This window comes from Ahaetulla prasina, chromosome 13, assembly GCF_028640845.1.
Source record: "Ahaetulla prasina isolate Xishuangbanna chromosome 13, ASM2864084v1, whole genome shotgun sequence".
Taxonomy (NCBI): Eukaryota; Metazoa; Chordata; class Lepidosauria; order Squamata; family Colubridae; genus Ahaetulla; species Ahaetulla prasina.
The window spans coordinates 13,902,501-13,915,576 of NC_080551.1; the positions used below are offsets into that span (position 1 = coordinate 13,902,501).

General features: G+C 41.2%; 1 protein-coding gene across 4 annotated transcripts in view; it reads right to left on the reverse strand.

The window, feature by feature from the left end:
• MFGE8 (milk fat globule EGF and factor V/VIII domain containing) overlaps positions 1–4,696 on the reverse strand; it is a 48,622-nt gene extending 43,926 nt beyond the window's left edge. For 2 of the 4 annotated variants that reach the window (XM_058156016.1, XM_058156015.1), the window contains exon 1: positions 4,503–4,694. In XM_058156016.1, the coding sequence (XP_058011999.1) occupies positions 4,503–4,578 (76 nt within the window). In that variant the 5' untranslated portion in view covers positions 4,579–4,694. Of the gene's footprint in view, positions 1–4,502 lie in introns of all 4 variants that reach the window. The other 2 variants (XM_058156017.1, XM_058156018.1) reach the window with 2 other exon arrangements.
• Positions 4,697–13,076: the final 8,380 nt, after the last annotated feature.

Here is a 13,076-nt window from a genome sequence, read left to right on the forward strand (position 1 = left end):
TTTTTTTTTTTTTACTTTTAAAAGCATTTTTTCAGCCGAAGAAAAAATGCTTCTAAAAGTAAAAAAAAAACAACCATCTTATGATTGCGCGGCTCAGCTGGGCATGGGGGTAGGGACAGGGATTTTTGCTACCAGTTCTCCGAACCACCCACCACCATCGCTACTGGATTGGGTGATCCAGTCTGAACTGGGAGCCTTTCACCCCTGGATAGGTCCCAATCTTTGGCTTAATGCTTGAATGGCATTTGGAGGTAGGGAGGAACTTGCTTGTGTATCTCAACCTGTAATGGCGTATTCCAAGTTTTAAGAACTTACTTTCAAAATATTTGTACTTCATTACACTTGGAATTTCCAAACATCATAATAAGGTCAGAGAGGCAAGCATCAGATTTCCAAGAAACTGTCAGATAGCAACTTGGCGCAGGAGTAACCAGGATGTTTTAGGGACAAGTTAGGATCCATAGCCTGTTTTTTTCCAATCCATCTCCAAAACTTAAACCGCAAAGTATCCAGCTTTAGCTCAACCGCAAGCCGATCCCTGCCGAAGTGTGCAAAGGGAGATGAGGTTATTATCCTTATTTGCCTTATTCACCGGGGGAAAAAAACACCCTGTTCTCCACACATTCAGAAAAATTAGACGCTACTTACTGGCAACAGTTCAAAAGTTGCAAGCGGTCACTGAGAAGAGAAACGGTTACTAGCCTAGGCGTGAGAGGTCCTTGATGCTCTCTGAGCTCGCTTGTTGTCTTGCAGACGTTTCATTAACCAAACTAGGTAACATCATCAGTGCTAGTTACCTAGTTTGGGTAACGAAACATCTGCAAGGAAACGAGCAAGCTCCGAGAGCACCAAGGACTCCTCATGTCAACCCTGGGCTACATATATTCTCCTTTATTAGTAGCCTAAGTAGGGCTAGGAAAAAATAGGTTCCTGGCTCGCAACGTTTTGCAGATTCACTATTCATCATTTCAAATTAAATCCCGATTTTCTATAACAATGAAGTTCCTTTGATCCAGGATTGTTCCTGTCCAACCATGCAATTTATCTTATTTTAAAGCTACCACCTCAATAAGAAGAAACTGCAGTGAAGCTGAACCAGCCAACTACACACTTAAATTAATGAGCTGACTTCATTTCAGCCAAGAATGCAGGGGCAGGCTCTATGGGAATGTCAAAAAGCATGCTTTCATCTAAACGTGTACAGAGTTCTAGAATACAGCTCGCCTGTTTGGAACCCTCACCACATCTCTGACATCAATACAATTGAATGTGTCCAGAAATATTTTACAAGAAGAGTTCTCCATTCCTTTGAAAACAACAAAATACCTTATCCCACCAGACTTGAAATCCTCGGCTTAGAAAACTTGGAACTCTGTCGCCTTCGACAAGACCTAAGTTTAACTCACAGAATCATCTATTGTAATGTCCTTCCTGTTAAAGACTACTTCAGCTTTAACTGCAATAATACTAGAGCAACTAATAGATTTAAACTTAATGTCAACCACTTGCAGAAAATATGACTTCTGTAACAGAATCATCAGTGCTTGGAATACTTTACCTGATTCTGTGGTCTCTTCTCATAATCTTAAAAGCTTTAATCAAAAACTTTCTATTATTGACCTCACCCCATTCCTAAGAGGACCATAAGGGGCCTGCATAAGCGCACAAACATGCCTACCGTTCCTGTCCTATTGTTTTTTTCTTTTCTTCTTCATATATATATATATGAAGCCAAACAACAGCTATGCAGCTCACCAGCTCAAATCCCCCTGCAGCACAGACTAGACTGAGCACAACCAAGCCCCCACCAACACAGGACACACCCCCAGCCAATCAGAGCACAGAAAAACCCCCATCCAATCAGAGCACAGCCAAGCTCCCACCCAATCAGTTCAAACCCCCACTAGCAGTTAAAAGGAAGAAACAGCTGCGATCACACATTGCTCCCAGAAGCACGAAGCTGAAGCCTGAAGATGATGAATGAGACTTCGTCGAAACGTCGCCAAGACACTTCCAATTTTACACGGGAGAAAACCCGAACAACCAAAGACCTATATATATATATATATATATATATATATATATGCTTATACCTCCTTATATTTACTCATATATGTGTTTATATACTATATAATCTTTTTTGTATGATACCTGACAAAATAAATAAATAAATAAATAGAGTTCATTTTATTTTATTTTATTTTATTTAGTCACACAGTATATATAAGCATAAGCATGAAATAACTATACAATATATAAGCATATATATAAGCATGAGTATGTAATAACTATATTAATTGGATATAACGAAAGGAAACAATAGGACAGGAACGGTAGGCATGCTTGTGCTCTTATGCACGCCCCTTACGGACCTCTTAGGAATGGGGTGAGATCAATAGTAGACAGTTTTTGGTTGAAGCTTCTACATTCTCAGGAATCACGGCTAGGAAGTGCATATCAAGACAAAATGTCCAGGTTTTCAAGGACAATGAAGCCCAAGGGATGCGTTGCTTAGCACTAAAACATATGTTTCACTGACCAAAGATCTTTGGTTTTCGTCCCAGGGATGGGACGGCTCTGATTTGAAACCTCAAAGTCTTCTTAGTCAGTGCCTGCTTTCACCCAGCACATTAACCCATGGATAACTGAACCAGTCAGAATAAATTCAACTGCCTGGATTTGCACACCATACTGGACCACAAATTAGCCAAGCATCCTTCAGCTAACATATCCGCAAACTCTTTTAAAAATAAACAGTACTGAGCCAAATGGACAAACGGTTTGGCTTGGTCTTAAATTGCCTTCCTGTCTTCCCACATTTCTTTTTGCAAAGAAATGCACCGATGCATGCTGAGTTCACACATCATGCCAAGACATCACTGGTTTGAACCAGAGTTTGCTGAATAGCCACCATTGCCTGGATTCAGACATTTCACAAAGGCTCCGAGCAGAGGTGAGGCCTTCAGAAGTCAGCTGTCCCGGTTCCAAGTAACACAGTATTACTTGTTTGAAGGCGCAGGATATATATTGCAGGTTAGTGCACTGCAACTACTGGTAATTGGTGTCTCCCAAACATACTTCAAGCTTCACTTTCCCTCGTTATGTGACGTGGTCCCGTTGACTTGGCAACCACAGTCCTCAAAATACTAAGCTTGAGTCTTGGGCATCTAAAAGGTTGTTTAGCTTGGGCTAAAGTGATGCACAAACCCAACCATTGCCTACGAATCACAACAGTTGAGTTCAACACTCTGAATCCAAACCAAGCTAACAATATGATTCCTTAAGATGCAAACAAGAAGTCAGATATATCTTCAATACCTCAATGGGAGAAAAAAACACTCACCTAGCTCCAGAACAGTTATCCCAGTTAGATTACAGATTAACAGAGTTGGAAGGGACCTTGTAGGTCATCTAGTCCAACCCCCCCTCCAGAGGTGGGTTTCAGCAGGTTCTGACCAGTTCTGGAGAACCTTTTTGAGTAGTTCGGAGAACGGGTAGTAAAAATTCTAACTGGCCCCACCCCCATCTATTCTCAGCCTCCCAAGTCTCAGGTGATCGGGAGGAAATGGGGATTTTGCAGTAACCTTCCCCTGGAGTGGGGAGGGAATGGAAATTTTAGAGTATCCTTCCCCTGCCACACCCAACAAGCCACACCCAACAAGCCACAACCACAGAACCTTAGTAAAAAAAATTGAAACCCACCACCGCCCCACCGCTCCCGCTCAAGCAGCAGACCTTAGGTGGTCCAATCTCTTCAATTACGATTCAGTAGCTGCACTCAAACATGTCAGATTACATTTAACCATAGCTTCTTAAAGAAATCATAATTTCTGAACCTTAAAAAGCGAGGGATGTGCAAAGCACATTGGCAAGATTCACACAGCCCATCCCAGCCATTACAGACCTAACAACTTATTCCCTGGGTCAGCATTAAGATTGATTCAGCATCTGTCGCTCAGACTGAGAAGTTCAACCAATTGTCTTAGATCACGGTTCAACGAAGAGTACAAACTCAGAATAATAATAATAATAATAAATAAAAAACCCTCAAATGATTAAACAGATGGAGAGCTTTCCTAGCAGGATTTTCATTTTAGTTTTGGGGGTGACCATCGTCATGTATCCATCGGACAAAGATTTAAAAAAACACCAGGATCCCTGGCTGTTTCTGGCAAAGAAAGATTTAGCACAACCCGCTACTTCATAAACCAGAGCTCCGGGAAGACTTTACGTGCGCTCGCACTCACGTGCAAAATGGAAACCTTCACCTCGGGAGATTAACCGAGTTCGCGTGCCAAGCGAAACCAGCAACGACAAAAGCGCAACGCAACGAGCAGAAAAGGACCTGATTTTTTTCAACCCCGTCCCGTTGGGAACTCGACCGAAGCCCCGCGGCAGGTTTCGAACAGTAACAGAAGAAGACGGTGACACGGGAGCCCAGTAGAGAATCCTACCGGTTTTTGTTTTTTTTAAAAAATCAAATCCCCAAACTGCTTCCTTACCTCGGATGCCGCTGAAGGCGGAGAAGGCGATCCAAAGCCCCAGCAGGAGCTGCCACCAGGCGCTGGAGCTCTCCATGAGGTTCCCTCCGGCGCCGGACACCCGTCCCGTCCCTTAACTCCGCGAGGCTGTTTGGTGTTTTTTGCTCTATCTCGCAGGGATGAGAGCGAGTGACTCAGTGCCCTCTCCGCCCCCCTCGTTCTCCGGGGACTCAAGCCTGCCAGTTACGCCCGGCCTCCACGTGCTCCAGCCGGCCAGCCAATGGAAAGACGGTCCCGTGGAAGCCGAAGCGGAGAAGGCAGGCTCGGCTGTCTTCCCACCCTCCCTAAAAAAGCCGCCTCCTTTGGCTCGGATGAGCCCCGGTTGATGGACCGGGCTGGGTGGCTAAACGTCAACATTTTTCCAAAAGGGAAGGGTGAAAAATAATAATAAAATCAGTGCGCTCCTTTTCTGGGCTCCATGGATGGTTTTCTTAGCCATGGCGCGCAAGAGCGCATGATTGATTAGCCGGATTCACGCAACTCCCTGAGAACTAGACTAATGCTCAATCCGCGCAAGGGCTGACCCTGAACTGGAATGATCATTGATTCCCCCCGAATGTTAGGTCAGCGTCTGCCAGCTCAACCAAGGTGGTTTCAGGTTTTGTTTGTTTGTTTGTTTGTTTTAGTTTGTCAAGCATGTATGAGAAAACAAGTATGAACATAACATATAAACATATGCGTATAAACAGGTATAAGTATATACATAAGCAATGAGTAATGTCAAAAGGTAAAAACCTTTACCTTTTAACATAGAAATATTTTAAGTATAAACAGGTGTAAGTATATACATAAGAAATGAATACGAATAAATTTATTTATTTATTTATTTATTTATTCGAATTTTTATACCGCCCTATCTCCCGAAGGACTCAGGGCGGTTCACAGCCAGATAAAAACATGCAAATAATACAAGTAAAAACAACAATTAAAAAACTTATTAATTAGGCCGAATTAAAAATATCACTAGAATAAAATAATATAAAACCCCATTAAAAACTAAAATTAAAAACTAAAACCCTAGGCTAGCCCTGCGCAAATAAATAGATGTGTCTTAAGCTCGCGGCGGAAGGTTCGGAGGTCAGGAAGTTGACGAAGCCCTGGGGGAAGCTCGTTCCAGAGGGTGGGAGCCCCCACAGAGAAAGCCCTTCCTCTGGGTGTCGCCAGTCGGGAAAAATGGGAAGACAGGGACAACAGGCAGGTTGGTGTACTTATGCATGCCCCTTTACGGACCTCTTAGGAATGGGGATCTTAGGAATGGGACACAGTGGCTCGGTGGCTAAGATGCTGAGCTTGACGATCGAAAGATCGGCAGTTCAGCGGTTCGAATCCTTAGTGCCGCGTAATGGGGTGAGCTCCCATTACTTGTCCCAGCTTCTGCCAACCTAGCAGGTCGAAAGCACGTAAAAAATGCGAGTAGAAAAATAGGGACCACCTTTGATGGGAAGGTAATAGTGTTCCGTGCACGTTTGGCGTTTAGTCATGCCGGCCACATGACCACGGAGACATCTTCAGACAGCGCTGGCTCTTCAGCTTAGAAACAGAGATGAGCACCGCCCCCTAGAGTCAGGAATGACTAGCAAATATGTGCGAGGGGAACCTTTACCTTTACCTTTTAACATATAAACATAAATATAAACAGGTATAAGTATATACATAAGAAATGATTATGAATAAATGGGGCAGTAAGACAGGGACGGTAGGCAAGCTGGTGCGCTTATGCACACCCCTTACAGACCTCTTAGGAATGGAGTGAGGTCGACAGTAGACAGTCTAAGGTTAAAGTTTTGGGGGTTTGGGGAAGAAACTACAGAGTCAGGTAGGGCATTCCAGGCATTGACCACTCTGTTGCTGAAGTCGTATTTTCTGCAATCGAGTCTGGAGCAGTTTACCTTGAGTTTGTATCGATTGTTTGCAAAAAAACAATGGCAAAAAATCTTTTTGCTTCTTAACTGCCACTCCTCTCCTAGGAAAATGAGATATTCTAGGAAATATTAAAAGGACAGAAGAGTTCCCCTAAAAGGGAGGCAGAAACTCATCCCCCTGCCCCCCACCTTTGTAAATGGGCCCTTAAGGCCTGGGCCAGTCTATTCTATATAACAAAGTTCTACCTCCTTCAGGCAGAGCCATAGTAGGAATTGCCCAAAGCCCTTTCATTACATCGTCACCCAGCAAGGCTCAACCAAGCTTGGGACTCAAAAACACAACCTACAAAATGACCTCTGCGTGACCCCATGGGAGTCTGACAACCAATCAGAACACAAGTGCAAATTCAAAAGCCCAGAGAGGGTATAAAACTCAGCATCTCCTCCCTTTTTTTTTCTTCGCTCAAGATCTTCAGGGCATGTCATCTTGTCCACTATGAAAACCATCTTTCCAAGCAGCCACCATGTTTCCAGTGTCTTTCTCCCCACTTGGAACTTGAACCCAGAAGGACATTTCTTCCAACGCTCCATTTTACAGCTTTTCTTGCCTGGGTTGTTAAAAGGGAATCACTGCTATTCTTAAATTAATCACAGGGTTGTTGGGTGAATTTTTTTTTTTAATTTACATTTATATCCCGCCCTTCTCCGAAGACTCAGGGCAGCTTACAGTGTGTAAGGCAATAGTCTCATTCTATTTGTATATTTACAAAGTCAACTTGTTGCCCCCCCCAACAATCTGGGTCCTCATTTTACCTACCTTATAAAGGATGGAAGGCTGAGTCAACCTTGGACCTGGTGGGACTAGAACCTGCAGTAATTGCAGGCTCTGTGTTCTTAATAACAGGCTTCTTACAGCCTGAGCCACACCGCGGCCCCATCTGGCTTCCCCATTGATTTTTGCTTGTCAGACGCTCACAAAAGGGGATCACGTGACACACACCCCTCCCCCAGGGACACTGCACCCGTCATAAAGATGAACCAGTTGTCGAGCGTCTGAATTTTGATCACGTGACCACAGTCACGTGACGCTGCAACGGCCATCAGTGTGAAAAACGGTCATCGCTGGGGTTTTTTCAGGGCCGTTGTAACTTCGAACGGTCACTAAACGAACTGTTGTAAGCCAAGGGCTATCTGTACTACAACCCACTGTTTGGCACGGCTGCCTAACTGTCCTACGGGGTGTGCCGCGGCTTGTATTATTACATTGCAACCCGTGGCATACATCTGTGTGAGAGGTCAAGTTTGAATTGCTCTGCTGGGCGATTTTGTAAGATGTTGTCCAGATGTTGTCAAACTAGATCTTCCAATATTGCTCCAACATCAAGCGAAGGTGAACGATAGCCCGGGTTGTTTGGTCTGTAAGTAAAGCGCTCATTACGCCAGCCTGCAAGACCTGTTGGGACCTAATCTTCACAAAAGACACTGACCCACATTTTTGGACAGGGTGTGGCCAAAGCCTCCAACCGTTCTCCTTGCAGGAATGGTGAAGATTCTCTGGTGCATCTCTGTATGAGTCACTGGACCAGTTGGCTAGCTTCCTAAATTGGCAGCACTGGCTTATGCAAACATGTTGTTGTTTTGTTTCAAACTGGAACATTCTTAATTTTCAGATCAAACAATCCGTGTGACTCCTTTGGCCCATCTTTTCGGAGATATTTCCTTCCTTTCTAGATTCCTCAAAGGCCTTCAACGATGGCTGAGCTTCTGATTTTCTTAAACATTCTTTAGGATTAATTTTATGTCATGTAATGTTTTTATACCAGCTGCCAAATTTGAATTCCACAGGGAAATATTTAGAGAGGTGCTTGGAAAGCAGTTCGTGTTGAACTGCATAGCACAGTCATACATCAGCAGGAAATGTTTGGTGACATTTGGCGTTATGTCATAAAATGCTTTGTGATTAATTTTATGCCATGTCATTTTTTTTTTATAATACTTGGCAAATTTGAATTTATTTATTTATTTATTTATTATTTCAATTTCTATACCGCCCTTCTCCCAAAGGACTCAGGGCGGTTTACATCCAACTAAGAACAACAAATACAAAAATTAAAAAACAGATTTAAAAGATTAATTTAGATGGGCTGAATATACTAAAAACTATTAAAATCCCCATTAAAACTATTAGGCCAGTCCTGCATGATGGAATAAAAGAGTTTTCAACTCACGCCGGAAGGCCCGAAGGTCAGAGAGTTGGCGTATCCCTGGGGGTAGATCGTTCCAGAGGGCTGGAGCCCCTACAGAGAATTCCACAGGAGTCACAGGTCCCAGAGTTTTGATGCATTCTGTAAATTGGTCCAGTGGGGGGGGGGGAGAGAGATAAATTCAACTTTATGCCCAACAAGAAGTTGCTTGCAGCTGATGATTCCTCATCTAAAGCCACATCGTAAAACTTTTGCTTACCAAATCTTTTCCTAATCTGTTATTAGGATAGACTGTTTTACAGAAGCGTCTCCACTCTTTTGACCTGACCCCCCCACACACACACCAAAAAATCAAATTTCTAGTTCCTGACTCTCAACTTGAAACACAACTTCAATGTGTTGCATAGCCTCTACGTTTTTAAAAACAGACGTAAAAGAAAAACCAGAGGGTCCTTTAATGCATATTTCTTCACTTTGATTGTGGAAAGTGTATTAAAACAAATTTTTTAAACAAAACAGATTTTCTTTTAAAAAGTATTATTGCAAAAACTTTTAGGAAAAGTTTACACATCCACTACTCAATGTTTTAACTGTGAAAAAAAATGGGATAAAAGCAATAAATATTGATTATAATTCCTATTATTATTATTAAGACAACCAACTACCTATAATAAAAAAAGATGTTTCCCAGCTATTAAAGCAAATTAAACTCTCTTTCTTTAATCTGCCTAAGGCCCAGCTCCTATTATTGCTGTTAAATAAGAATAAATCCTCATTCAATCAATAGCAAATGGATTGAAAACCAACTATTTACATAAATATCTTTTGCGGGGAGGAGGCAGCTCTCTTCTTGAAAAAGCCAATCTATTATGGTTCATTGAGCTACACATATATTTCATTAAAAGTATTTTGCACTTCTTACTCTATAGAGAAATATCGGGGTGAAGTGCTCCCGGTTCAGACCGGATCAGCCGATCCGGTAATGATAGAGGCAGGTGGTTCGGAGAACCAGTAGCAAAAATCCCTGCCCACCCCCAAGCCCAGCTGAGCCACGCGATCGTCAGACCCTTTTTTTTTACTTTTAAAAGTATTTTTTCTACTATCTCTTTGGCTAAAGAGGTTGTAAAAAATGCTTTTAAAAGGCTTTGATGATCCCAGCTGAGTCACGCAATCGTCAGAGCCTTTTTTTTAACTTTTAAAAGCAATGCTTTTAAAAGTAAATAAAAGATTGCGTGCCACAGCTGATCACACACACAAACACCCTGGCGTGCTGTTCTACTTACCGCATGCCTCCTTTTGCCATGCACTGCACGCACAGCGCCCATGCGCAGCCAGCAAACCAGTAGTAAACCGGTTCAGATTTCACCACTGGAAAATATGCCAGAAAAAAAAACCTCTAGCAAACATCAGATGTGGGAGGTCCTTTTTATCACAAACTATTGATTTTTGACTGAATAACTCAGATAAGTCTGATAGAGGTATCAGTATGTCCTTGCAGGCACTACAGAGTTGTCATGACCTAATAACTGCATGTGATTGGCAGGCGTTGATTCATTGCAGTGGTGGAATTCAGTTTTTTTTACTACTGGTTCTGTGGGTGGGGTGTGGCTTGGTGGGCGTGGCAGGGGAAGGATATTGCAAAAACTCCATTCCCATCCCACACCAGAGGGAAGGATACTGCAAAATCTCCATTCCACCCACTCTCAGGCCAGCCAGAGGTGGTATTTGCCAGTTCTCCGAACTACTCAAAATTTCCATTACCGGTTCTCCAGAACCTGTTAGAACCTGCTGAATTTCACCTCTGATTGATTTTTTTAAAAATAATTTTTATGAATTTTCTATTTATTACATTTTTTAGTGCTTAATAAAAATTGTGTTGTTCGAGTATTTAAATTGCTTAACAATACAAATTCCCTTCTTAATCTCCACCCATTTTCCCAACCATTGGTAAAATAAGTTTCAGGTTTGATAATATTCTGTATCTTCTTTCTGTTTGATTTTCAATGTAAGTCTAGCCGTTTCTGCACAATATCTTAATAACTTCTTAATTATCTCTTCATCTTGCGGTGTTTCTTCATCTTTCCAATATTGTGCAAAAATAATCCTCATAAATAAACTGCTATTAAGATATGTAATATTAAATACATACTTTTCTTATCAAATTTTTCTGATATCATCCCTAATAAAAACAATTCAAGTTTAAAATCTATATGTTTCCCTATTATCTTTTCTATCCATCTGTGAATTTTTGGCCACATTTTTTTTTTTGGTTTAACACAAGTCCACCACATATGATAAAATATGTCCATTTTTATATTACGTGTCCAACATTTGCTATTTTTAAACATTTTAACTAACATAGCAGGTGGTAAATGCCATCTATAAAACATTTTATATTAATTTTCTTTATAAGAAGTTGCCATTGTTAATCTATAGTTTCTTTCCCATAAATTTTGCCATTTCTCTAGTTCTATGTTATAGCCAAAAAAACTGTTGATTGATTTATTATAGAATAGAATAGAATAGAATAGAATAGAATAGAATAGAATAGAATAGAATAGAATAGAATAGAATTCTTTATTGGCCAAGTGTGATTGGACACACAAGGAATTTTCTTTGGTGCGTATGCTCTCAGTGTACATAAGGAAAATAAAATACATTCATTAGGAATAAAAAGATACAATACTTAATGATAGTCAAGGTTACTAATAAGCTGCCAAATCGTACTAGGAAACAAATAAAAGCAATATAATTGAAAGATACAAGCAACATGGTTCTAGTAATAAGTGGGAAGAGATAGATACTAGGAAGAGAAGAATAATAGTAATAGAGTCGTAGTAAATTATTTGACAGTATTGTGGGAATTAGTTGTTAAGCAGAGTGATGGCATTCGGGGAAAAAATGTCCTTGTGTCTAGTTGTTCTGGTGTGCAGTGCTCTATAGCGTCGTTTTGAGGGTATAAGTTGAAACAATTTATGTCCAGGATGTGAGGGGTCTGTAAATATTTTCACAGCCCTCTTTTTGACTCGTGCAGTATACAGGTCCTCAATGGAAGTCCATCAAGTCCTTTTTGACTCCTAGCAACCACATACTTCTTTCTCCATGACAATCCATCCCTTATATATTCTTTCCAGTCTCTCAACAGTACGCCACCAAAACTAAGTCCATCAACCTTGCCTCTAATTCTCTTTTCTTCTACTTTTCGCGGCATTAGAGACTTTTCTTGGCATCTGGGCCTTCAAGTAATATCTCCAAAGTAGGATACTTCTTTATTTGCAAATAGTAAATAACATGCAGAATTGTAGGAAATTAATTGAGGATTTGAGTCCTGGAGAAAGTCCATGAAGTAGCCCCGTAGATCATTCGAGTGATTTGTTTGGGTGATAACATCTCTACTGTATACAAATTAGGTACAATGATACCTTCATGTAAACACCATAAACCAAGATCTGATCAATTAAGGGTTTCGCTGAACTTGGCAGACCGCAAAATGTTTTTCATTGACATTTGATGGTCGAGTTGAGGATCCCTGCCTCCTCTTTGTTGTGAAATAGCAATGAATCATTCTGTGTTTCAATAATTGTGGTTGTGCTGCAGCATTTAAAGAACTAAAACAAAAAGATGGAAAGGTTTAAGCCCAAGCAGGAAGGATTTCCAATTCTGGTCCTGTCCTTCCAACAGATGATTGCATTATGCTTTGTACAAGGCTTGGTCTACTTAGGCATGAGTTATTGAATCAACAACACTTTGCAGTATTCACACAATGCTTTACAAACTTCAAGGACTAGATTCATTTATCCTCCATAGCCAAAAGTACAAGGAGTCCTTGACTTATGGCCACAATTGTGACCAGAATTTCCGTTCTTAAGCAAAGTGGTTCCTAAGTAAATCTTGCTCGATTTTACTATCTTTTTTTCTTTTTTGCTTCACTTTTTCTTAAGTGAATCATGCAGTTGTTAAGCAAATCTGGCTTCCTCCGTTGGCTTTGCTTGTTGGAAGCCAGCTGGGAAGGTCACAAATAGCAATTGCATGATCCTAGGATTTTGCCACCGTCATAAATACATGACGGTTGCTAACTGCTGAACTTGTGACCATGTAACCATGGGGATGCCACAATGGCCATAAGTGTGAGGAACTGTCGTAAATTGCTTTTTTTCAGTGCCACTGTAACTTTGAACAATTGCTAAAAGAATGGTTGTAAGTCAAGGATTACCTGTAAGGAAACCACATAGCTTAACAAGATCCACACAATCAACCAATGTAGTTTTTTATGAAATTCTCCATCAGATGATGGAATAATAGAATAACAGAGTTGGAAGGGACCTTGGAGGTCTTCTAGTCCAACCCTCTGCTTAGGCAGGAAACCCTACACTACTTCAGACAAATAGTTATCCAACATCTTAAAAACTTCCAGCGTTGGAGCATTTACAACTTCTGGACACAAGTTGTTCCACTGATTAATTGCTCTC